Here is a 26,767-nt window from a genome sequence, read left to right as displayed (position 1 = left end):
ACAGAAGACCAGACCACAGAAAGGAGTAATTATGCAGAATCAGTCGGATTTAGAAGAGGATTCCTCAGCGGCTAATCCTCCGGTCGCCGCGGCACTCTTTCCACCACCTCCACTTCCGCAACCTCCCGCTGCTTCGTTCACTGCCTCTGCGAGTCCCATGGCCCGGCCAGCGCCCTACTCTGGCGAGGCGGAGAACTGCAGTGGGTTTCTTCTCCAGGTATCCTTGTATATCTCCATGAATGAGCATCAGTTCCGTAGTGATACCGCCCGGGTGGCTTTCATTATCTCACTGTTATCTGGTCAAGCACTTCGATGGGCACAGTCATTGTGGGATTCAGATGCCCCGGTGGTCAAATCCTTCTCAAGTTTTAAACAGCACTTTAAAGAGGTTTTTGGGCAAACAATATCAGAACTGTCCATTCACGACCAACTCTATAACCTCCGTCAAGGAAATTCTTCAGTGAGTTCGTATACGCTTCAGTTCCGCACACTAGCCGCAGCTAGCGGCAGGAATGAAACCGCCCTGATCACCGCCTTTCGTCATGGTTTGAATTCCAACATCCGCCAGCTGTTGGTGGTGTATGAGGACAGCATGGGGTTAGAGAATCTGATCCAGCAGACAATCCGTACAGCCCAGCGTCTCACCGCTTGTGATAGGTTTGTACCCACTGTAAGTTCTCCGCCTCCGGCGCCTTCAGTCACTCCTCCAGCACCAGTTCCAATGGAAGTAGACTCCACCCACCTTTCTACAACTGAACGCCAGCGCAGATTTCAACATTCCCTCTGTCTATACTGTGCTTCCGACAAGCATCTCCTCAGTTCTTGCCCTGTACGACCTCCGCGACAGGCGGTAAGTGCCATTCAACTCTCCCCGAAGATTGAGCCTCTCACACGTACCAGAGTACATGTATTAACCTCCTGTGTTTGTCTCCCAGCGCAAGCCCTCATTGACTCCGGGTCTGCGGGGAACTTCATATCCACCCAGTTTCTCCAAAAGTTGAATATTCGGCGACGCCGTCTGTGCCGAGATCTTCCCGTCCAAACCATACAAGGCAAGCCATTAGGTCGTGGTCGAATTCGCCATTATACACCCACTCTAACTCTTCGTATCGGCTGTTTACACTCTGAGGAAATTTCTCTTATGGTGCTGGAGGAGTCCACCGCGGATATCATCCTGGGACGTCCCTGGTTAGTACAACATCAGCCGGTACTCCACTGGGGAACTGGAGAGGTACTCCGTTGGGGTGAAGATTGCCATAGATCCTGCCTCAGTTCCATCCAGAAGGTTCATTCTTCGTCCCGTTCCAAGTCACCCGAAGGGAAAAAAGAGTTCCTGTCTGTTCTACTTCGGTGGAAAGCCCTGAAGTCCAAGTTCAAGGCGAAATCCCAGTGGAGTACCAGGCGTTCCAGGACGTATTCAGTAAGGAACTGGCAACCAAACTACCTCGGAGCCACCCTTCGCAAAGGTCGTATATATCCTCTGTCCATCCCGGAACAGAAGGCCATGGAGGAGTATGTGAAGGAAGCTTTACATCAGCAGTTTATTCGACCATCTACCTCCCCTGCCGCTTCGAGCTTCTTCTTTGTGGCCAAAAAGGACGGAGGCTTGCGGCCCTGTATCGATTACCGTCATCTTAACTCTCAGACTGTCAAATTCAGCTATCCCCTTCCTCTGGTACCTGCCGCCCTGGAACAGCTGCGTGGTGCACGCATTTTCTCCAAACTGGACCTTAGAAGTGCGTATAATCTGATCCGAATCCGGCATGGAGATGAGTGGAAAACTGCCTTTGTGACCCCCTCGGGCCACTACGAGTATCAGGTCATGCCTTTCGGACTGTCCAACGCTCCTGCCGTCTTCCAAGGTCATATGAATGAAGTCCTTCGAGAGTTCCTCAACCGTTTTGTAATCGTCTACATTGATGATATACTCATATACTCTTCTTCTATGTCTGAGCACCATCAACATGTCATCCAGGTCCTCGAGAAGCTGAGAGCACACAGGTTATATCTGAAGCTGGAGAAGTGCGAATTTCACACCTCTACCGTTCACTTCCTGGGTTATGTCATCAACCAACAGGGCATCCAAATGGACCAGAGGAAGGTGGAAACTATCCAGAACTGGCCACAACCCTCCTCCGTAAAGGAACTGCAACGATTCCTGGGGTTCGCGAACTTCTATAGACGATTCATCCGGAACTACAGTCATATCAGTGCTCCCCTCACTTCTTCCCTCAAGGGACGGCCCAAGTCTCTGTCCCTATCTCCCTCCGCAGTACAGGCCTTCCAGCGTTTAAAGGAAACTTTCATCACTGCTCCCATCCTCATTCCTCCAAACCCGGACCTTCCGTTTGTGGTAGAGGTAGATGCCTCATCTACTGGAGTAGGAGCAGTTCTCTCTCAGCGGCAGGGTGAGCCAACCAAACTCCTTCCATGCGCCTTCTTCTCCAAGAAATTAGCCCCGGCGGAGCGGAACTATGACGTCGGTAACCGAGAGCTGCTGGCCATCAAACTGGCCCTTGAGGAGTGGAGGCACTGGCTGGAGGGAGCTAACCATCAATTCACAGTAATCCCCGGTCATCGCAACTTGGAGTACTTAAGGGAGGCTAAAAGACTGAACCCTAGACAAGCCCGCTGGGCTCTATTCTTCACACGCTTCAACTTTGTGGTGTCATATCGTCCCGGGAGTAAGAATTGCAAGGCTGATGCACTTTCACGACTCCATCACACCTCTGTTGAAGATCTTCATCCCGAACCTATCCTCCCTCCAGCTGTAATCCTCAGTCCAATCGTCTGGGAGGTTGACCAACAGATCGCCCAGGAACTGACACGTCAACCCGCTCCGCCGGGAGGTCCAGAAGGGCGTATTTTCGTACCTCCACATCTACGTACTCCCCTTCTGGACTCCGCTCACTCCCTTCCGGGCTCTGGACATCCGGGTAGCAAGCGTACCCTCTCGCTCCTCAGTCAACGGTACTGGTGGCCGTCCATCTCCAGAGATGTCTCCAGGTTCATCCGCGGTTGTTCAGTCTGTGCCATCACCAACACCCCGAGGAGAGTCCCAGAAGGCAAGCTCGTGCCGTTACCTCTTCCCAGGCGACCATGGTCACACATTGGTGTCGATTTCATGACTGATCTACCCAATTGAGAAGGCTTTACCTGCGTATTCGTTGTTGTGGACAGGTTCTCTAAAGGTTGTAAGCTGATTCCCTTACCTGGTCTTCCCACTGCGTTACAAGCAGATGAAGCTCTATTCCACAACGTCTTTAGGAACTTCGGCCTCCCAGAGGATATCGTCTCGGATCGGGGACCTCAGTTCATCTCAAGAGTATGGCAAGCCTTCTTCAAACTCCTCGGGGTCACCATCAGCCTTTCCTCAGGCTACCATCCGCAGACTAACGGCCAGACTGAGCGGAAGATTCAGGAGATTGGACGTTACCTGCGGACGTACTGCCATCAGTACCAGGACAGCTGGAACCGTTACCTCCCATGGGCTGAGTATGCCCAAAACTCTCTGCGGCAGAACACCACCGGGCTCACCCCCTTCCAGTGTATCCTTGGTTACCAGCCTCCACTCTTTCCTTGGTCGGGTGAGCCCTCGGAGGTTCCAGCTGTCGACTTCTGGTTCCATCAGAGCGAGGGGGTATGGGACTCAGCTCATGTGCATCTACAGCAGGCAGTACGGAGACACAAGGAACAAGCGGACCGTCACCGACTCGACACCCCTCAGTATCAGCCAGGTCAAAAGGTGTGGTTGTCGACTCGAGACATCCGTCTCCGTCTACCTTGCCGTAAGCTGAGTCCTCGATTCATCGGACCATTCACCATCCAGAGGCAGTTGAACGAAGTGACTTACAGGCTCAATCTTCCCCCTCATTTCAGGATTGCTCCTTCATTCCATGTTTCCTTACTTAAACCCTTCACTGACCCTGTCACCCCTGTTCCCTCAGATAACCTTCCCACTGACGTACCTCCTCCCGTTCCCGTTGAAGAGGAGCCCATTTATCGAGTCCGCTCTATCATGGATTCTCGGCGGCGAGGTCCTCGGCTGGAGTACCTGTTGGACTGGGAGGACTACGGACCAGAGGAACGTTCCTGGGTCCTGCGAGATGACATCTTGGATCCAACGCTACTCACCCAGTTCCACAGTGATCATCCGGATCGTCCGGCTCCCAGGGGTCGTGGTCGACCTCGCCGCCGGAAGCGCCCGTCTCAGGCGTCAAGAGCCGCCTAGGGAGGGGGGGGTACTGTCAGGGTTACATCATCCAGATCACCATCTCCGCCCACTCGTTCCCTTTCACCCAACCAGACTTTTCCCCGTTCATTATCCCCTGAGTACTAATCACCGTCACCTGTGTCCCATCAACCATATGGACTATAAAACACTCACCTTCACTGCAGTCACTTGTCTGGTCTCGTCATTCCATGGCTCACAGACTTCCCGATCACTTACCTTCTACTTACCGTCGCTTCACTCATCTTGGATCAACCCATCCGTACCAGCCATCGCCACGCCACCTGCAAGAGAGGGAAAGAAAGAGAGAGACTTAAAACCACAGCTAAGCTTCATTGAACTTTCTATGTTACTTCTTCTCACCTGTTATCTCCGACCGCAATCCTTCTGCAAAATAAACACTGATAACTTACCATCTTGTCTGATTCCTCTGTGATCCGTGACACAGTGATGTTAGTTTTGGTCTCTTTTCACTCCAAAGATGGAAAACATAGTAAACTATATTTTACTGGATATTACTGTACGTATTCTGATTGATCACACCGAAAGCATTCTGGAGGTGTCCAGAACTATGTGTACAAGTTATGGGAATAGACAGTTATATTTAAAATGCATAATGAAGGTATTTATAATTCACCTTAAGCTACGATAAAATCATAGTCATTCCAATGTGACATGGGCAAATGGACACACAAAAAAAACACATCGAATATATCTGGTTAAATGTCTTTTAAAGAAAAGAAGTTCCTTTTCGCTTTGGAATCCACTTCCTTTGGGACATTCCGATCAGTCATAAAATGTCTTGTAAGCGGACACCACGCTCTGTCCTGAGTGTGGTCTTCACTGGTGGGGGAATGTGTGTGTGTGTGTGTGTGTGTGTGTGTGTGTGTGTGTGTGTGTGTGTGTGTGTGTGTGTGTGTGTGTGTGTGTGTGTGTGTGTGTGTGTGTGTGTGTGTGTGTGTGTGTGTGTGTGTGTGTGTGTGTGTGTGTGTGTGTGTGTGTGTGTGTGTGTGTGTTTGGGTTAATTTACATTCAGAGATTTTTGGTCTTTAGCAGAATGTATTTAGTTATTCAGATTCACCCACTTAGCCCAGTCCTTACAAGCTTTATGAGGCATAAATAGTCCTCACTTTAGATGAGCTCACAAAAATAGTTAACGGACAACTACTAAATGTTTTATAACTACCTAAATTAATCATGAATTACAGTAGAAATATGTGTTAATAAAGCATTTATTCATACACTGAGTTACTATTTCTACGTCTAAATAATATGTATAAATGTACATTTAAATCATTTATTAATCATTTACTTACACTTTCTAAATAATCTTACGAATCACTAACAAATCCTATATAACTGGATTGTAAATTATGTAATAGTTAATGTAGAAATGATAAATTGATCATATAAAAAGTATGAAAATACAATTATTAAACATTATAGATATGCTTATAAATCAAGAATAAATCATTTATAGCTGTATTTATAAACTGCTTAATGTCTATTCATGTTTTATAAATTATAAATTAACTATTTACTAATGCCTAACTAATGATTAAGCATTAAATCATTAGTTTTAATGATTTTAAAACTATAAATCATGCTTTATAATAACGCATGCCGTTATTATAAATTGCTACCCAAATTCTTTTGACAACTTTTTTGCCGTGAGGGTCTCTAGATCAGTGGTTCTCAAACCTGTCCTGGAGGACCATCAACACTGCACATTTTGCATTATCACATGTGATAATGAGCTGATGAGTTGAATCAGGTGTGTTTGATTAGGGAAACAAAGAAAATGTGCAGTGTTGATGGTCCTCCAGGACAGGTTTGAGAACCACTGATCTAGATGATGCATGTCAAGGTTCGAGCAAATCAAACAAACGAGGAGTTCTAAAAAGTAGTTTTTTTTTTTTAAATAATCTCAAATATTTTTAAAGGAATGATTTTATTCTTGAGAGAAAGTCATTCAGAAGGAGGACATTTAACATATGATATGAATATTGTGTGTGTGTGTGTGTGTGTGTGTGTGTGTGTGTGTGTGTGTGTGTGTGTGTGTGTGTGTGTGTGTGTGTGAAATATAGGGTGTAAAATGTGATATCGCGGCTGTTTTCTTTCAAAAATTGGGCAGGTAGCCTCAGTTCATGGTTGTCATAACACACACCAAGTGAGATATACCTTCACGTTTATTTTGGCCTGCTGTTCATCAAATTCTTTTGAGAGTTATCCAAGAACGGTATGACAAATGAACCAGAATTTCATTATATCTGTGTGCCAAATTTCATAACTTTGCCGCAAGCGGTTCTATGGGCTGCCATAGACGGAGAAGAAGAAGAAACGGAAGAATAATAAGAACGCCAACGGATACAATTAGTACCTACGTATCTTCGGTTCTTTGCCCACAATTACAAATAGGGTTTCAGCATATCATTATCTAACCCCTAAAAATACATTAAACAGTGATAGATTGTGTTATTTTGTATTAACAGATATGCACAAAACCACTCACCCCAGTTTCTCCAGTTTACACTGAGGATGTTCCAGTAGATCTGAAATCTGCATCACTCCTGATTCTGTGATGTTATTCTGACTCAGGTCCAGTTCTCTCAGATGAGACGGGTTTGATCTCAGAGCTGAACTCAGATCAGCACAACCTCCATCACTGATATGACAAGATCTCAACCTGTGAGTGCGAGAAATAAAAATATAGTGAAGTCAGAATACAATGAGAGCCAAACCTTGTTAAAAGGTATTTTAGAGACATAAGTTCACTAAATATGAAATGGTCAATTTCAGACCTATGAAAAAAACAGCTGTTTCAAACATTAATAATAGTTTATTGTTACTGCTATAATTTTTTTAAACATATTTGTTCTGAATTTTCTGATTTGAATGGTAAGGTGTTTTGACTGTAAATACATTTAAATATGCAGATTTCATTTCATAAAAACTGAAAGTGTCTACTACTTTTTCAGTGTAGTAGTTTGCGTGTGTATTGGCCAGTGATCAGGGTCTGGAAAGTGACCGCAGCAGTGTTTCTCTAGGACACTCTCAGACCAGTTTCCTGCTATCCGCTCCAGTGGGATTAAAAAACAAAAGTGGAAACAAATGTATCTATATTCCTATTATACTCAGTCAAACAAGAAATGTCCTCTCACTTTCAACTGCTTTTAATTCCAGCACATTTCTTATTATGTGTAAATATTTGAATGAACATTCAACAACTGAAACATAAATGTAAAACATTTTACAGACATTTGATGAACAGAAATGGAATAACGAGTCCCTGAACAGAGCGAGGGTCGATATCAAAAGTAGCAGTCCATCAGTATGTGTGTAATGAGGAGTCATCGGAGTGAGGATCCATCTGCAGCTTTATTATATTTTCAGAGTCGAAAACAGAAACAGGCTAGGTCGAGGCAGGCAGCTAACAATCACAATCCAGTAAACAGGCAAAGGTAGGGGCCAACGGCAAGGAATCAAGCAACAAGAAATAGTCCAAGATCAAACAGAATAACAGTCCACAATATAAATTCTCAGAAATGATCACCACAGCAAATCAAGACTTCGCAACGGTGGTGTGTGTGGAGTGTTGAAATAGTCTCTGTGTGATGAACTGCAGGTGTGTGTGTAATCAGTGCCAGGTTATGGGGATTGTAGTCTGAATGATGAGTCAATATTCTGATGAGAGCTCCCTCTGGTGATCCGGAGGAAGCGAAGAGAGAGCCTCTCCTGTAACAATGTGGTGTTTCCACCAGCTGATAAAGTCCTAAAAGTATGTTTTTAATCTTCTCATCATATATATTAAAATACAGTGAGGAAAATAAGTATTTGAACACCCTGCTATTTTGCAAGTCCTCCCACTTGGAAATCATGGAAGGGTCTGAAATTGTCATCGTAGGTGCATGTCCACTGTGAGAGACATAATCTAAAAAAAAAATCCAGAAATCACAATGTATGATTTTTTAACTATTTATTTGTATGATACAGCTGCAAATAAGTATTTGAACACCTGAGAAAATCAATGTTAATATTTGCTACAGAAACCTTTGTTTGCAATTACAGAGGTCAAACGTTTCCTGTAGTTTTTCACCAGGTTTGCACACACTGCAGGAGGGATTTTGGCCCACTCCTCCACACAGATCTTCTCTAGATCAGTCAGGTTTCTGGGCTGTCGCTGAGAAACATGGAGTTTGAGTTCCTCCAAAGATTCTCTATTGGGTTTAGGTCTGGAGACTGGCTAGGCCACGCCAGAACCGTGATATGCTTCTTACAGAGCCACTCCTTGGTTATCCTGGCTGTGTGCTTCGGGTCATTGTCATGTTGGAAGACCCAGCCTCGACCCATCTTCAATGCTCTAACTGAGGGAAGGAGGTTGTTCCCCAAAATCTCGCAATACATGGCCCCGGTCATCCTCTCCTTAATACAGTGCAGTCGCCCTGTCCCATGTGCAGAAAAACACCCCCAAAGCATGATGCTACCACCCCCATGCTTCACAGTAGGGATGGTGTTCTTGGGATGGTACTCATCATTCTTCTTCCTCCAAACACGGCAAGTGGAATTATGACCAAAATGTTCTATTTTGGTCTCATCTGACCACATGACTTTCTTCCATGACTCCTCTGGATCATGCAAATGGTCATTGGCAAACTTAAGACGGGACTTGACAAGTTGCTGGTTTAAGCAGGGGAAACTTCCGTGCCATGCATGATTTCAAACCATGACGTCTTAGTGCATTACCAACAGTAACCTTGGAAACGGTGGTCCCAGCTCTTTTCAGGTCATTGACCAGCTCCTCCTGTGTAGTTCTGGCCTGATTTCTCACCTTTCTTAGGATCATTGAGACCCCACGAGGTGAGATCTTGCATGGAGCCCCAGTCCGAGGGAGATTGACAGTCATGTTTAGGTTCTTCCATTTTCTAATGATTGCTCCAACAGTGGACCTTTTTTCACCAAGCTGCTTGGCAATTTCCCTGTAGCCCTTTCCAGCCTTGTGGAGGTGTACAATTTTGTCTCTAGTGTCTTTGGACAGCTCTTTGGTCTTGGCCATGTTAGTAGTTGGATTCTTACTGATTGTATGGGGTGGACAGGTGTCTTTATGCAGCTAACGACCTCAAACAGGCATGCATCTAATTTAGGATAATAAATGGAGTGGAGGTGGACATTTTAAAGGCAGACTAACAGGTCTTTGAGGGTCAGAATTCTAGCTGATAGACAAGTGTTCAAATACTTATTTGCAGCTGTATCATACAAATAAATAGTTAAAAAATCATATATTGTGATTTCTGGAATTTTTTTTTTTTGATTATGTCTCTCACAGTGGACATGCACCTACGATGACAATTTCAGACCCCTCCATGATTTCCAAGTGGGAGAACTTGCAAAATAGCAGGGTGTTCAAATACTTATTTTCCTCACTGTATATACACACTCACCTAAAGGATTATTAGGAACACCTGTTCAATTTCTCATTAATGCAATTATCTAATCAACCAATCACATGGCAGTTGCTTCAATGCATTTAGGGCTGTGGTCCTGGTCAAGACAATCTCCTGAACTCCAAAATGAATGTCAGAATGGGAAAGAAAGGTGATTTAAGCAATTTTGAGCGTGGCGTGGTTGTTGGTGCCAGACGGGCCGGTCTGAGTATTTCACAATCTGCTCAGTTACTGGGATTTTTACGCACAACCATTTCTAGGGTTTAAAAAAGAATGATGTGAAAAGGGAAAAACATCCAGTATGCGGCAGTCCTGTGGGAGAAAATGCCTTGTTGATGCTAGAGGTCAGAGGAGAATGGGCTGACTGATTTAAGCTGATAGAAGAGCAACTTTGACTGAAATAACCACTCGTTACAACCGAGGTATGCAGCAAAGCATTTGTGAAGCCACAACACGCTCAACCTTGAGGCGGATGGGCTACAACAGCAGAAGACCCCACCGGGTACCACTCATCTCCACTACAAATAGGAAAAAGATGCTACAATTTGCAAGAGCTCACCAAAATTGGACAGATGAAGACTGGAAAAATATTGCCTGGTCTGATGAGTCTCGATTTCTGTTGAGACATTCAGATGGTAGAGTCAGAATTTGGCGTAAACAGAACGAGAACATGGATCCATCATGCCTTGTTACCACTGTGCAGGCTGGTGGTGTAATGGTGTGGGGGATGTTTTCTTGGCACACTTTAGGCCCCTTAGTGCCAATTGGGCATCGTTTAAATGCCACGGCCTACCTGAGCCTTGTTTCTACACCATGTCCATCCCTTTATGGCCACCATGTACCCATCCTCTGATGGCTACTTCCAGCAGGATAATACACCATGTCACAAAGCTCAAATCATTTCAAATTGGTTTCTTGAACATGACAATGAGTTCACTGTACTAAAATGGCCCCCACAGTCACCAGATCTCAACCCAATAGAGCATCTTTGGGATGTGGTGGAACGGGAGCTTCGTGCCCTGGATGTGCATCCCACAAATCTCCATCAACTGCAAGATGCTATCCTATCAATATGGGCCAACATTTCTAAAGAATGCTTTCAGCACCTTGTTGAATCAATGCCACGTAGAATTAAGGCAGTTCTGAAGGCGAAAGGGGTCAAACACAGTATTAGTATGGTGTTCCTAATAATCCTTTAGGTGAGTGTGTATATATATATATATATATCTCATCTTCATGGACTGCAGCAAATTTGTGGAAAGTTTCATGACATTTGCCCCTTTAAACCAGTATATACTTTCATACTATTATTATCCCTTATACCAAGTATAATTTGTATTACAGTATACCATGGCAAGCTTAGTGATGCCCATTCACAACCACTGTCCTATCACTTTTTACTCTTTTGTTGTTTTTCACAGCAAAATATAAACAACAAATGTATTCCTTGTGAAAAATTCATGACAAAAACAATACCACTCACCTCAGTTTCTCCAGTTTACACTGAGGATGTTCCAGTAGAGCTGAAAGCTGTTTCATTTCTGATTCTGTGATGTTATTCTCACTCAGGTCCAGCTCTCTCAGATGAGACGGGTTTGATCTCAGAGCTGAACTCAGATCAGCACAACCTCCATCACTGATATCACAAGATCTCAACCTGTGAGTGTGAAGAAAACACATTAAATACAAATGTCTACAAAAGTATAAAAGACAAATTACTTTTTATCAAGAACTCAGATCAGCACAAGCTTTGAGACCAATGCCTCACTGATATATCCTGTATTCAGGTGTTAACAAAAGTGTATTCCCCCAAATAGGCATAGGTATCCCTATACTTATATGGGGCTGGAGATAAAGGAGTTCTGAGGAGGGACGGTGCTCCTGGGAACGGTTGCATGTATTCCGGTGTTTTGTGAATGGCCGGAATAATACAACCAGTGCTTTTCTATTGTCTCTATCTACTCATCCTTACAGAACATTTGACTGAAAAAAGTTACACCAGCTCAATCACCAGGTGCTGACTTTTCAGCTGAAAATCTGAACGGATACCAAATGCGTATTATAGGCTTTACATGGCTGATGGAACCAAGTAAGAGCAATGTTTAAACACTGAATTAAAAATGTTACTGCTGGGCTACAGTATATAATCAATAAATTTTAAACATTTAGACAGTTAAAGGAAAGCTGTTATTTTTATGCATTTCACAGATCATATGTATTTACTCACTCATGTTCTCCAGATGTTTTGAGCACTAGTCGAGGCTTCAGTTCTTCTGATTGATGATATTTAAACTCCTCCAGCTTCTCTTCTGGGTTCAGCAGCGCAATCATCAGAGCGGAGAACTCATCAGGAGAGAGTCTGAGTCCAGATTTCAGCTGTGTCTTTATCTCCTGGATTAGATAACGCTCATCCAGCTCTTTCAAACAGTCCAACAGGAGACTGCTTTCCACTGCATTTTCTGAAGAGGAATTCATGATCATTGTTTTGATGTGTTGAATTGTTTCCTGACTGGATGAAGAGCTTCTGCTTCTCTGTGTCAGGAGGTCTTTTAAAGCAATCTGACTGGACTCCAGTTTCAAACCCAGTAAGAAGCAGAAGAAGAGATCCATCTGTTTTTTTAAAGCGATGTTCATCACTTTCTGGAGTGAGTTATAGTCTGTGAAGCTCTGTTCTCCGAGCTCAAGTTTCAGACCGGAGAGATCTCTGATATGGAGTGGGTTTCCTCCATTAATGACATCAGTCACATACAAAGCTGCCAGAAACTCCTGTGTTCGGTGATTCACGAAACAGAAGGACTTTCTTTTTTCATCTATCACTTTTATGATTGATGAGCTTGCTTCAACACGTTCAGGACTGAGTTCACAATCTTCATCACAGAAGAGAGAGTTGGCATTTACCAGCAGGTCAAAGGCTATTTTCCCCAGAGCGATGATGGTCTCTCTTCTCTCTCGATTCAGTTCAGTCTGAGCTAACAGGAGTTTACTGTACATCTGAGTGAGAGTCTTGGGGAAATCTGAACCGGTCTCGTCTGTTCTGAACATTTCCTCTGGAATCGCTGCGATGATTCTGCAGTAATCTGGTAAATAACACATGCTGTTGATGCGTGGAGATTTCTGGATGTGACTGATGACTTTATTGGCCATAATCTGGTCACTAATGCTCTTTCTGAAATACTCCTCCTTCTGTTCATCATTAAAGCCCTGGATCTCTGTCACACGATCAATAAACCGCGCAGGAATCTGATTGGCTGCTGCCGGTCTGCTGGTGATCCAGATACGAGCGCTAGGAAGCAGATTTCCCATGATGAGGTTTGTCAGGAGATCAGAGACTGAGGCTGGTTTGATTGGATCTTTAATCTTCTTTCTGGTTTGGAAATCTAGAGGAACTTTAAACTCATTTAGTCCATCAAAGATCAGCATGATCCTAGACTCAGGATTCAGATGTTCAGTGTTTTCACAGCATCGCTGCAGAAGCTCCATGAAGCTGCACACCTTCACCGTCTCTCTGATGATGTTCAGCTTCTGGAAAGGGATCAGAAATATATATTCGATGTCATGTTTTAATTTCTCTTCAGCCCAGTCCAGTATGAACTTCTGCACAGCCGCAGTTTTGCCAATGCCAGCTTCACCCTTCATCAGAACTGTCCTGATTTCGAAAATGTTGTTGCTTATGATTTCTTTATTATTATTGATGTGAGAATCTGGTTCCTCTGTGATGTGCCGCTCAATGAAGACATCATTCAGTAGTTGTCTTCGAACAGGTGATATTTCTTCATCCAGATACCGAAACTCCTCCATCAGTCTCAGTTTGAACATCTCTGATACTACAGACACAAACACAGTTCAGCTACTTTCACTTCACATGCTTTTCATTAATCACATTTACATCAATAACATTATCTACTCTATATTAAGAACTTTTTTTCCTAGAGAACATAAAACACTCAACACTGAACTAGAAGTCACTTCTGTGCTACTAGAGTTTGGATAACAGGCTTGAACAGATGAGAGCAGCCAACATATCTAAAGGAATGATCCATGTTCAAAATAGAGATACACCGATTATAATTTTCTCGGCCGATTTCCGATTTTTCATGAGTTTGGCCTGCCGATACCGATTTTAGCCGATTCCGATTTCATTTTTTCTAACCACTTTACAGCAAACACAAATACTTATTTTATCTTTCTTTAATAGAACATTTTACATAGAACATAGAAAATTTTTTGAACAAATTAAATAAAATTGAACTATATGAATTATTACTCCTGGTGTGGGAAATTCACAGATATCTAAGTGCAGTGTTATGGTATGGAAGAACCATTTTCACTTCCAATATTCAACTAAAAAAAAGTGATATATTTACTTATTTAGGAAACTAAACTTCTGTATGAAAAAAGGTAATGGCAATAAAATAATATATAAATAGCAAAAATAAATAAATAAATATAGCCTTGCAGTATAAAGATATTCATCCAAACACACACACAGGCTTATTGCAATCCCTTGTACATCAATGGCAAGTTTTATTTCGCAAACAGAAGAAGTGCAATCTGTAGTATCATTAAATAACATCAATTAAAAATCATCCGTATCTTCCGTACTTTTCCATGCCCCCGAAAATGTGTGAAAGTGGAAAGCAGAACGGTTACCATGGTAACGAAGGACGCCTGCTTGTGCACACCGATGGTGTTACGTGAATTTACAAAACTATCAGATTAAAGTTGGATTATTACATTTACAGTTTAAGTGTAACATCTTCATAAAATATATGGGTATATTTGTTAATATATCACGTATTTTGCGGATGCGTCTAGGATATTTGATGTGCAGGTTCATCTGAAGATATCAATACGATGTCGATTAAGATGTTTATGACTTTAGGACATTTACACTTAAGTGGGCTGTGGGCAGCGGAATGGGGAAAACGCAAGGTCTTGAGACGTGTTTTTAAAAGCTGAACTCTTTTCAATTGAGCGCCGTGTTTTTAGAACGCTGAACCCTTCTGTGTTGCTGCTTGTTCATACACAATAATACAAATGAATATTACAAATGTATAAAAGACTATCTAGTATGGAAGCCCGTCTTATATACTGATAATTTATCATTAATGTTATTCACTGCAGAGCGTGCCATATTTGCTGTAATGCATTTACACGCTTTGACCAGCGGATGACGCTAGCGTGGCACTCCCTTCTGCTCCACGGCTTTGCGCATGCGTAGAAGTGCGAGAAAATAAGTCATTATTTCGAGAAAGTTTCTCATTATTACGAGATGTTAAGTCATTATTACGAGAAAGTTTCTCATTATCACGAGATGTTAATTCATTATTACGAGAAAGTTTCTCATTATTACGAGATGCTAAGTCATTATTACGAGAAAGTTTCTCATAGTTATGAGATGTTAAGTCATTATTATGAGAAACGTTCTCATTATTATGAGTTAGATAATCTTTTTTTTTTACTCAACTATGGCGGAAACGGGCTTCCATACTCTGCCACATGTCCAGCCAGGCTAAACAAGCGCTAAGCTCGGGCAAGTGGAGCTAGTGCAGGGAAACGATTGGGAAATAATAAAAATAATTTCTTTTCTGACATAGCCTACTCCAGTTCTTGTTAAAACACACCAGACATGCAAATTCTGGGCACTTTTTGGGTGAAATCATATTTATTTTGTCCAACAAAAGTGTGCTTTCACTTTAATTGAGCGTGAGCAGCGCAGCAAAAATAGACTCTGCGCCGAAACCCGCGCTTCACTGCTGCTCACGCGACGCTCCTACTCGACGCTCACGCGCTGCGCTTAATCACTGATTAACATGCACGCCGGGGGAAAAAACGCGTTGCTCACGCTTGCGGTGTGAAACGGCCGTAATTCACGAGGTTTCCTACGTGCGTTCGGTGTGCACGTGCGATGCTGATGTTGCGCAATGTTAATCCAGGGGTGCCCGAGTGTATTTGACCGGCAAAAAAAATCGGAATATATCAGACTGACCGGCCGGTCGCCGATCATGGCCGATCACGTGAAAATCGACCGATTCCAATCACCAGCCGATCAATCGGTGCATCTCTAGTTCAAAACTGTATTAATTTCTTCTGTGAAACATGAAGATATTTAGAAAAATGACAAAAAATGCCATGCAATGAAAGTCAAAGTGATTTGATATTGTTTGGTTCCCAGTGATCTTCAAAATATCGTCTTTTGTGTTCTACAGAAGAAAGTAAATCATACAGGTTTGGCATGGATGAGTAAATGAAGCCGATCTTTAAGCTCTACTGACAGTATTTGTGGCATAATGTGAAGCAACAAGAATTAAACATCATAGACTGTGTCAACATAGTGCCATAGACCTAGTCTGTGGAAAGTGATATTCAATCTATCAACTAATGTAAGGCAATCTACCAAAGTAGGAGTGAACTAACCCACTGGAATTGTGTCTGTAACATAAGTTTATTCAGCTAGAACGGTAGTCTCACCCCAAAAATTAAATTTTTATGAAAAAGAGGCACATACACTGAAAAGAAGGTCCTGGAGACCAACAACTCTCGGAGGTAGTAAAAGGGATCGAGTGACCCTCTCCTTTAAAGTCAATGCCTGCAACACACACACACATACAACTGTTGTTGTTATTCACAGACAAATACAATTCAACAAAATGTAAAAAAAAAAAAAAAAAAAAGTATGGAAAAATATATGACTCACCAGTAATCAAACCGCCATTTCCCTAGAGGGAACATTAAAAAAAAAAAAAAAATTTCTTACTGATTACTCGTTCTTATAAAGCTTCTCATGTTTAGATTATTTTCCCTTCAGCTGATAAAGGATCATCATACCTCTGAGACAACTTCAGTGACGTCACTGTATACGGTGTAGTCGAGTTTCCCCAGCGCTGCACATCTGATCTCATATACAGCTTCTTCTCTCAGATCAGTCAGAGTAACTGTGAGTTGATCCTTCAGCACAGGTTTAGATGACCAGACTTTATCCTGCTTCCGTTTATACAGTAATCTGAGCTCCACTGTTTCAGGACATGATGGAGGAAGCTTCAGAACCACACTATTATCTTTGATCTCTTCAGTGATTGGACAGGCTGGTTTGGATGGAGGAATGAAGCAAACGGCTTCATCACATTCACTTTCATACAGCAGAATGCAGGAACCTGGATTATTCTTCATTTCCTTTGAGGACACAATGAACTTGGCTGATTTACGCTCTTTTGAATTGATCAATTTCTTAAATATCTTCAAGTTGCTCCTCAGTGTCTTTTGGATCTCGGGAGTGAGCCAAGACTTCTGCTCTGGATCAGGACTGTTCTCATCAGTTTCTACATTTGTTGAAGGATTCAGATAGATGGTTTGTTTATTAAGCAGAACATCTGACCAATCCAATGATGTAAATGTGTAGCAAACCAGATTTTCAACCTCCAGATCCATGGAAATCAGATCTATGTTGTCTTCTACCTGTGCACCAGCATCCTTCAGCTGTCTGAGGACTGATTTAATGATATTAGACTCTCTTTCTCTCTCTTTCAGCCATTCTGCAAGGTCTCGTCCTCTGAATGGAGATTTATCATGTTCTTCCAGAAGATCGTTCAGGTCAGTTTCCTTCATCACGTCTCCACGGATGTTTGGCAGCAGAGAGCCGAGTTTTTCCATGAGTCTCAGTTTATACATGTAGCAGTTTTGCTTCATTTGCAGGATTTTATCATGAAATTCAGTAAAAGTCGAAGCAGACAAGTCTTCCAGAAGATCACTGCATTTCATCTCAGTTATATTCAAACTCTCAATCACTAATTCAGTTTTAATGATTAGATCCATGCTGATGTCTTTCTGAAGTTTAGAAGGTTTTGAGAGAAGGTTGTCCAGAGGAAAAAGCCAAACTCTCAGAGGAACCGCCAGCTCTTTCTTTTCTCCCAGCTGGTTTGGAAGATCAGTGAAAACCTTCAATGCATCTTCAAAAGAGGTCGGGTTAGACGGTAACTGGAAGTCGCCATAAAACTTGCATGTGAATTTTTGGACTGCGTTCTTCTGAGCGTCATTCATCTTCAGATTGCTGTTTACGTCTACTGAAATTAATTTGAGCTTCTCAAAGGCCACTTTTGCTTCTCCTTCTACTGTCTTTATTTCCTCATCTGATGAAACTTCTCTATCAAACACAAAGCAGGCGTCTGCTCCATACAGCACTGCTGTCACCACATGTGTCGCTGCGTCATTATCAAGCACCTCATGATGAACTATATTTGCAGGTACCACATGATTCATGCTCAGTTCTTCAAATCTGCTGGTTGAATGATAATGTAGGGTCAGTCTCTGCTGTTTGAAAGACTTCTTGGTGTCGTTGAGATATTTGGCTGCTCCAGTGACATTGACGAGTCCACCTAAAACACTCAGTTTCAGAGAGCCGTCAATGTTCAGTAAGGCTGATTTGTCCTGAATGGAGTCTGAAGCTGTGACCTTAAAATTTGTGTTAATTTGGGGACGGACTCGTAAACTCTGCTGTAGCTTTTCTTGATCCCACAGTGTGATTCCTGCAAAAGTATAAAGTGTTTAATACAGTTGAGTCAATATTTATGTATACAACCACAATATTGATTAAATGATGCCACTGTAAAGCTATGTGCATCTGTTGTGTAAAAAAAAACAGCTTTCTGAAGTGTGCTTAGATGGTAAATGCTTAATAGGGTCACTTTCCCTACCAACAGTTACTGGAGAATGCATGATCAATCTCCTTTGAAATATATGTCAACACAATTGGTCTTTAACACCTACAGCAATGCAGTAATTGATGTGCAGAAGTCTAATTTGATAATCTAACTGATCATCATACATTTTGTTCACAATATGATGCATGTATTCACAGCGACAAATTATATAATCTACAAAACTTTTGCTCTATCATAGCCAGAGCAAAAATAAACTGAGTACAGCATCACAGACTAGAGTCATCATAAATGATCATTCATCAGGGTGTGTGATAGGATGGATAATTGTAAGTAAACTGTTGTATTTATTTTCCCTTTCAAAGGGGAACTCGCAGTGCATCTGACAAGATCCTATGGGGAATGAGAGAACAAGGAAGAAAACATTTAGGTCGTATCCATCGATTCTAGCATTCTAATTCTGCAAATGTGGAGGGGATGCGTGAGCGCTGATACATGTCGATGCCTCCCATTGAAGAGACGCTTGTGAGCTATCTCTCAAAGGGGGAAACCTCGTCACTTAAGGCTCAGACCCTGCTATCTAAGCCCCTTGGAACAACATCGCTTCAATGGCAGGGCATATGTGCTGCAAGCAGCAAGCAGATCTGCTGAGGGACCTGGACCAGGGTCAGGGTCTTTCCCCTGATGCGATGGCTGAGCTACGCCGCACCACAGAGCTCGCTCTCTGGGCCAGTAAAAAGACAGGTGCCGTGATCGGCAGATCGATGGCAGCAATGGTGGCCACAGAGAGACATCAGTGGGTGAACCTGGCTAGCATCAGAGAGATAGAGAAGGGCTTTCTCCCCGATGAAATGGTTTCGCCTTCTGAACTATTCGACACGCCCATTGAGGCGGTGGTGGATAAGAGTAAGGAGACGAAGGCGCGGCTGGGCAGCCTTTAAAACATTCATAAACCACCGGCCCAGGTCCGCGCCCAAACTGCCGGGGGACTGGCCCAACTTGAGCTCACGATCAAAGACCCAGAGGGCTAGTGCCGTTTTATTTCACCATTTATCGTTACTGCTAGATGTTCCAAGTGGAATGGCTTTTAGTAAGCCCCTGATAGGCTTCCTTAAGAGTAGTGTAGTCATGAGTCCTCTCATTCTAGAGAATTATCCAGTCAAGGCCTTCACTATCTAGAACTCTTTCTTAAAACAAGCCTGTTGTTAGAGTGTTGTTAGACTTTCGCTCATGTATTGAGAGTTGTTCGGTTGAAGCCTCCACTCCCTTGAGCTAACCACTGGGATTGTGAATTTGAATGGTCTAGCTCTCTTTGCTAAAGGCCTCTGCTCTCTTAATGTTTGCAATTTAGAGTGACATGGCTCTCTGTAAGCCTCCTCATTAAAGGAGAACTCCGGGCAATTTTTAAGTTAATCTTGATCGTTAGACCTTTGTGAGTACTGACTATAGAAAAAAAAACGAACCGGATTGGTGCTTGCTAGGCGGAGCTGCGACCGCGAATGCCCAGAGCTCCCACCCAGCTAAAACGGCAGCTATGGGGGCATGGACATAAAGAGCGTTTTTGAGCCTCTTAACAGACACAAAATGCAATTAAAATGTCTGTCCAACATGAACAGGGACCCTACATGTGAACAAGATACGTTTAGCAACTTAGCCATTGTTTCAACTCACCTAAATAGTCTTTTAGACGGCAAGCTGTAGTCTCGCGCTGCAGTCCCGTGCTGTAGCCGGAAAAGGTAAACAATGTCCAGGTGGGAGGAGCGTTGATCATGTGCGACGAGTTAAGATCAGAGTTGCTTACAAGTGAAGAAGAAATGGTTCGTGTTTGTGCCTTTCCGAATTGTGGCAACAGAATGCGAAAATATAAGAGCTTAAATTTTCATCATCTTCCTTTTCATGACCTCGAGATTCTGCAGTTGTGGCTAGTTGTACTTCAACTTGATGTGCTAACTCCCGTAGAAGTACTACGCGCTAAAGATTACTGCATTTGCAGCGAACACTTTGACAAGGATGACTACACACACTCAACACAGAGGGGCCGTTTGAAGAAAAATGCCATTCCATGTACGAAGACGGGTGCAACCACTGTGGAGGTAATGTAAACTTTATTTATCCTTCCATTTGGGCACACACGGCATGAGGAGAGATGTGCATGAATGTTTTTGTAATCTTATTTACAAAGCTTTAATTATTTCACTAGCTTCTTCGACTTGACTTGAATTGTAATTGAATTGTAATTGTATTCGCTGCAAATGCAGTAATCTTTAGTACTTCTACGGGAGTTAGCACATCAAGTTGAAGTACAACTAGCCACAACTACAGAATCTCGAGGTCATGGAAAGGAAGACGATGAAAATTTAAGCTCTTATATTTTCGCATTCTGTTGCCACAATTCGGAAAGGCACAAACACGAACCATTTCTTCTTCACTTGTAAGCAACTCTGATCATAACTCGTCGCACATGATCAACGCTCCTCCCACCTGGACATTGTTTACCTTTTTCCGGCTACAGCACGGGACTGCACCGCGAGACTACAGCTTGCCGTCTAAAAGACTATTTAGGTGAGTTGAAACAATGGCTAAGTTGCTAAACGTATCTTGTTCACATGTAGGGTCCCTGTTCATGTTGGACAGACATTTTAATTGCATTTTGTGTCTGTTAAGAGGCTCAAAAACGCTCTTTATGTCCATGCCCCCATAGCTGCCGTTTTAGCTGGGTGGGAGCTCTGGGCATTCGCGGTCGCAGCTTCGCGTAGCAAGCACCAATCCGGTTCGTTTTTTTTTCTATAGTCAGTACTCACAAAGGTCTAACGATCAAGATTAAGTTAAAAATTGCCCGGAGTTCTCCTTTAAGCAGTCTTAGCATGAGGTAATATTACCTCCTCTCGTTTAGGAAGAGTTCCTGCAGAATTCTGCAATCCCTGACCTATGCCTCGATAGCTTTTTCCAGTGGCATGATTCTCTGAGAGCTCTGTTCTTGGTAGGGCTGTCTCTAGTATAATATGTAGATAGGCCTCCTCTTATGCTATTCATCCTGTTGAGATCCACTTTTCCAGCTGAGCTTTCTTAGGTTGAACATGGTTGATACTGCCCTTTCCTGAGAAGGGCTGTTATACTAAGCACTCCTTAGAATTCTGTGTACTTTTGTATCAAGTAACAAGTCTCTCTGTAAGCCTCCCTGATAGGTTAATTCTAGTGTATTAGCTAGTAGTTCCCTCAATTAGAGGGTCATTACGTAGAGTGCTTTGCTCCTTAAGGCTCTGCACAATCTGCAATAGCAAGTTGTTAGGCTGTCCGTGATCCTCCTTAAGATACTCCTGTAGGCTAAGTTTGGTACTCCCCTTGTTAGAGGGTCAGTATGCAGAGTGCCTTGCTCTCTAGAGCCTATATAGCAGTATTGTCTAGTGATGGGCTTTCAGCCTCCTGGATGAACTGTTGGGCAGAGCCTGTGTAGTGCTCCCCTTGTTTGAGAGGGTTGGTATAGCTGAGTGCTTCGCTCCCTGGGGATAGTTAATGGTAGGTCTTAACAAAAATTATGTCAAATTAAAGGAGTTTCAGTAGGCCATCTTTATAAACTTACTCCAGTTGGTCAATTGTTCCCTCGTTCTAGAGGTAGAGTTCTCCTCTGCAATTCAGAGCAGAGTTACAGAGTTACTCCCCTTGCATGGAGGGTCGATATGCTAAGTCTCTGCTTTCTAATATTTCCGTCTCTGGAATCTGTTGTGAAGTGGTTACTGCCTGTTGCAATACCTTCTCATTGGAGGCCTCTGAATCTAGAGATTCTGCTTAGGCAGACAGGTTGTAGACTGACCAGGCTAGGATGGCAGGAGTCAGCTTCCCTGGTGAATCTAGGGGTTGATGCTTTGAAGTGACAGACCAGGTCTCTATGCAAGCCTGGCCATATTCCTTTAAAGGAATCTTTCAGTATGTAAATGATTCCAAGCCTCTGAGCTCTGCCCTTGGGCCGAGTCCTACCACTTGGCCCTGCAACGACTTTCCTCGCTTACAGCTTTTTTAGTGCTTAGTCACGGCCAATAGGGAATGTATTCCCCTCAGCATGGCGGAGTAGATATTTGTTCACGATAGATGTAGTGCAAGCTCCCATTCAAAGAGAACGTCTTTGGTAATAGATGTAATAGTTTCCCTAGGATTCACGGTCACACTGGTTGAGATGTCATAGGCTGTCGCTGGCCAAAACAAATGTAGTTTCAGACATCGGTCACGCTGAGGCGTTCCCCATAGCGTCTTGTTATATATAGTGTCTCGTTCCCCTTCCCAGGGAACTTCTTTTACATTTGTAACCAATTAATTTTTTGTACCTGGTATCAGAGCATCTTTCCTGCAGTCATACAGCATCCCCAGCTGGAAGGGTCTCCCTAGAGCCGCTGTCTCAATCACATTCACTCCCACTGTAGCCATCCTAAACACACAAACACACACCAGTTATTGATCCTGAACACTTATTTTAAGTCACTGACTACCAGTATTATACAGGCTTCTGCAACATTAGTTCAGAGATGTTCTTCTGCAACATAACTAAATGCATTGGGTGGTGTGTTTAATGTTTTTAACTTAAAAAAAGGACGTAATTTATACGTTTGTTAATAAAGTCTGACAAGCTTGTTCAGAGATGTTCATGGGTGACAAAACTAACGTTTGATTAAAGTAACGTCTTTCTCAATAAACTTAATTTAAATAAACAAATATACGAATATTCTTTTTCTTGTGAGCTTGGATTTTTGAAACAGTTCATACTGTTAAAAGCGCTTTATAAATGAAGGTGACTTGACTTGAAAAATGTCCATCCCTATTGGCAAACAGGATGCAGGATTCCAATTCTAGCTTGAATTTAAAGATGCAGAATCACAATAAACTGAAATTAAAAGAATTTCATAAAACTAAAGTGCATGTAAAAAATAGAAGCAGGTCAAGACAAAGTTTGAAGAAAGGATTAATAAAGGCTTGTCTGAAAGTAAACAAGTATAAATAAATCTTAAAGTTTGAAGGTTTTATAGGTCTTACAGACAGAATTGTTTTGTTTTGGCTACTTCTATACACTGTAAAACATTATTGTGATTTTAATGGTAAAAGACTGTAAAAATGCTACAGTAAATAAATGTGTTAATTGGTTAACAGGAAGTTTCCGTATTATAGTGAATAACTGTAATAGATCTAACCTTACATTTAAAAAGTGAAAATATTTAAATTGACATTCCCAGAATTCCCTGCATGACACTTCACATTTGATGTATTTTTATTGAAATAACAGTTTCTTCTTAGTTGTATGTACATTAGGGTATTTAAGTTTCACCTAATGTTGTTCAATTAATGTTTAATGCGTTTTATAATGTCATGCGTGTTAGAATGATGGTGTTTAGTGTTTGTGTGAATGACACTGTGCGCCTTCTATATATTAATATTAAACTTCTCAGCTTGTGGAAAAGCAGCTTGTGATGAGCTTTCATAATGTGACGCTCATCACCACTGTGATTGCTGGTTGTCAGTGTATTACCAAGGTACAAAACAGATATTAGTAGTACTTCAGTAGGTTAATAAATTATCTTTGCATCAGTTAATGAAATACGTCTTTTACTGAAAGTTTTAAGTAAAATATGTAAAACCTAAAATGTTGCTACTGTAATTTTTTCTGGCAACCACAGCTACCGTTTTTTTCTACCATAAATGTAACAGGCTATTTAATAGGCTATTTAATAAATATATAGACCAAGGTGGAAGAACATTTTATTTATCTGAATTTAATAAATTCAACTTCCTCTAATTCCAATTCAACAGTGGTGTGTTCAATTAAAATTCACAATCACAAATGGAATTTTTTTTTTTTTTAAATAATAAACATGATCAATGAATAATTTGATTTATACATTAATACAGTATAATGCAGATAATATGTAGGATGATATATCTTGACATCTTTCTGTGTGGTTGATAAATTAATAAAGAACGTTATTTTTACAAACAATTAATTATTTTATTTAAAAAAGAAAACTTTGCTAAAGTGATTGTTTTGAACAAGTATTAACTTTTATACATTTAAAACATTATTTTAGCTAAAGTAGGCTATTTGTATCAATACTGTGTGTATTTTGCCCCAGGCTGTTTTTTTTTGTTGTTGTTGTTTTTTTGCCAGGAGATGTGTGTCTGTGGGATTAAAGACCAACCTCGCCACCTCATACATTTATTTTTAATAATATAATATATAATATATTGAGCCAGTGTGTAATTCTCGCTAAATTTAAATCTTTAATAATGTCTACCTACTTGCCCGTCGTAGTCTCTAGTGCTTCCGCATCAGCAGATGTACAACTAGAAAGGTCACGTGTTTGAAGTCTATTTCTTTTTAAAGATATATTTATGATTTATTGAGAAAATTAGATTACTTAAATAAAAAGATTAACAAATGGCATTGCCGTCTGTAAAGCCACATCTCTAAACACTTATTATTATTACGTACTTGAACTGTTTCTGTGATTGTTCTCTCCTCGGACTGTTTTGCTTTCGCTTTCAGTTACTCTGTATAGTGTGTCTGTAACACGTGACAGCAGAAACTGAGGTGAAGTTTGACACTTTCTGCTTCCCGTAGTGACGCTCGCGCGGCGATTGCTTCCCTCATCGCAGTCAAACTGGATTAGAATGTTTTTGAGATGTAATTTTGATGTGAACAAGGTTCCGATAAAAGGTTCCTTTCTTCTTTTCGTAAACATCTTTTTTTATTATGGACGCTCATTTTCAAGCATACATTTTCTCCACACAAATCTGCGATTTGAAAAAAAGGTTCTAATATATCACGTTTAAAAATAAATCTTCATTTTTTTCAGAAACTGATACAATAATGGTATAATTTGGGTCAGACTGTTATTCAAGAATAAAACACTATTTGATATGTTAAAAACACTGTTTGATATGTGCTGTAGTTCAGCAGCTCTATCGGTTTGAGGAATAAACTGAATGTGATTTCAGTGGAAGACACACACACACACACACACACACACACGCTTATGTATGCAAATTGAGGGTTGAATTTCAGTTTAATTCATTACATTAGTATTTGCCGAAAGAAGCAGTTCTTTACTAAATAATTTTATATATATACATATATATATATATATATATATATATATATATATATATATATATATAAAACTAGATAGTTTACCTCGTGTTTGACGTCTAGTTCTTTTTTAAAGATAGTTTTATGATTTATTGGGGAAATTAGTTTACCTAAATCAGAAGATTAACAAATCGCATTGCCGTCTGTAAAGCCACATCTCCAAACACTTATTATTATTACGTACCTGAACTGTTTCCGTGATTGTTCTCTCCTCGGACTGTTTTGCTTTCTAAAGTTTGTCTTTAACACGAAACAGCAGAAACCAAGCGTGCAGCACAAGCCCTGAAAGGTGAAGTCAGTCTGTAGCTGTGTCCCAATGTGAAGGCTACGTCCTTCGAAGGCCGCATTTGAAGGCCGATTGCGTCACCGCGGCGCGACGAAGGCCGTCCCAATTCAATTCCGCATCCTTCGAAGGCCGTATTCGAAGGCCGGTTGCGTCATCGCGGCGCGACGAAGGCCGTCCCAATTCAATTCCGCATCATTCGAAGGCCGTATTCGAAGGCCGGTTGCGTCACCACGGCGCGACGAAGGCCGTCCCAATTCAATTCTGCATCCTTCGAAGGCCGTATTCGAAGGCCGGTTGCGTCATCGCGGCGCGACGAATGCTACCCTGATTCAAAAGCGACGCCAAATTCACCCTTCGTTTCCCCGTGAAAGGAAGGATACATAAATGGATCCTTCTCGGTCTATCCTCCCCGATCCTACCCCGTAAGTCATTGCGCGCCAGTGACGTCATCACTTTTATTTAAAAAAAAATGACGGATGATTGTTCTTGTCGCCTAGCAACTGTGACAGCTACCGGTGACGAGCGGGAGTAACATTTGAACTGCAGTTTTTTATATTCAACTGGGTTTTATATTCCCGTAGTACGGGGCTCAGAAAGTCTCCTGTTGGGGAAAAAACAATCCGTGGCGACGGTTGTGCAATCCGTCCCCTCAGTTTATAAACTGTACTTTACTTTGGGTGGTGGTGGAGTGGATAAGACACATGCCTTTGGTGTGAGAGACCCGGGTTCGAATCCACTGTGAGACACCAATGTGTCCCTGAGCAAGACACTTAACCCCTAGTTGCTCCAGAGGCGTGCGACCTCTGACATATAGCAATTGTAAGTCGCTTTGGATAAAAGCGTCAGCTAAATGAATAAATGTAAAATGTACTCACGAATTCTTAAACTGTTCCCTCGGTTTAACAAATCGTGCCCACGATGATTCAACCAGTCCACCTGTTTATGAGGGATGCTTTGCATTGTGTTTAAACTTCATTTTTTTAAATGGATAATTTCTTCAATTTTCTAAAACTCCATTTTTGGGAG

The 26,767-nt window shown here is 41.9% G+C and overlaps 1 protein-coding gene across 7 annotated transcripts in view; it reads right to left on the bottom strand.

The window, feature by feature from the left end:
* Window positions 1-26,767, bottom strand: part of LOC143723099 (uncharacterized) — a 103,397-nt gene that overhangs the window by 13,641 nt on the left and 62,989 nt on the right. For 2 of the 7 annotated variants that reach the window (XM_077215049.1, XM_077215050.1), the window contains exons 1-8: window positions 25,640-25,751; window positions 22,646-22,746; window positions 16,501-18,194; window positions 16,370-16,391; window positions 16,181-16,261; window positions 11,900-13,496; window positions 11,156-11,329; window positions 6,744-6,917 (exon numbers count right to left, since the gene is read on the bottom strand). In XM_077215049.1, the coding sequence (XP_077071164.1) occupies window positions 6,744-6,917; window positions 11,156-11,329; window positions 11,900-13,496; window positions 16,181-16,261; window positions 16,370-16,391; window positions 16,501-18,194; window positions 22,646-22,745 (3,842 nt within the window). In that variant the 5' untranslated portion in view covers window position 22,746; window positions 25,640-25,751. Of the gene's footprint in view, window positions 1-6,743; window positions 6,918-11,155; window positions 11,330-11,899; window positions 13,497-16,180; window positions 16,262-16,369; window positions 16,392-16,500; window positions 18,195-22,645; window positions 22,747-24,605; window positions 24,875-25,639; window positions 25,752-26,767 lie in introns of those variants that run through there. The other 5 variants (XM_077215048.1, XM_077215051.1, XM_077215046.1 and 2 more) reach the window with 3 other exon arrangements.

Source organism: Siphateles boraxobius, unplaced genomic scaffold (genome assembly GCF_051911475.1).
Source record: "Siphateles boraxobius isolate OS27281-9 unplaced genomic scaffold, OSU_SipBor_1 69, whole genome shotgun sequence".
NCBI classification, from domain to species: Eukaryota; Metazoa; Chordata; class Actinopteri; order Cypriniformes; family Leuciscidae; genus Siphateles; species Siphateles boraxobius.
The sequence above is the reverse complement of the archived record's forward strand: the minus strand, read 5'-3'. Positions and strand labels throughout refer to the sequence as shown.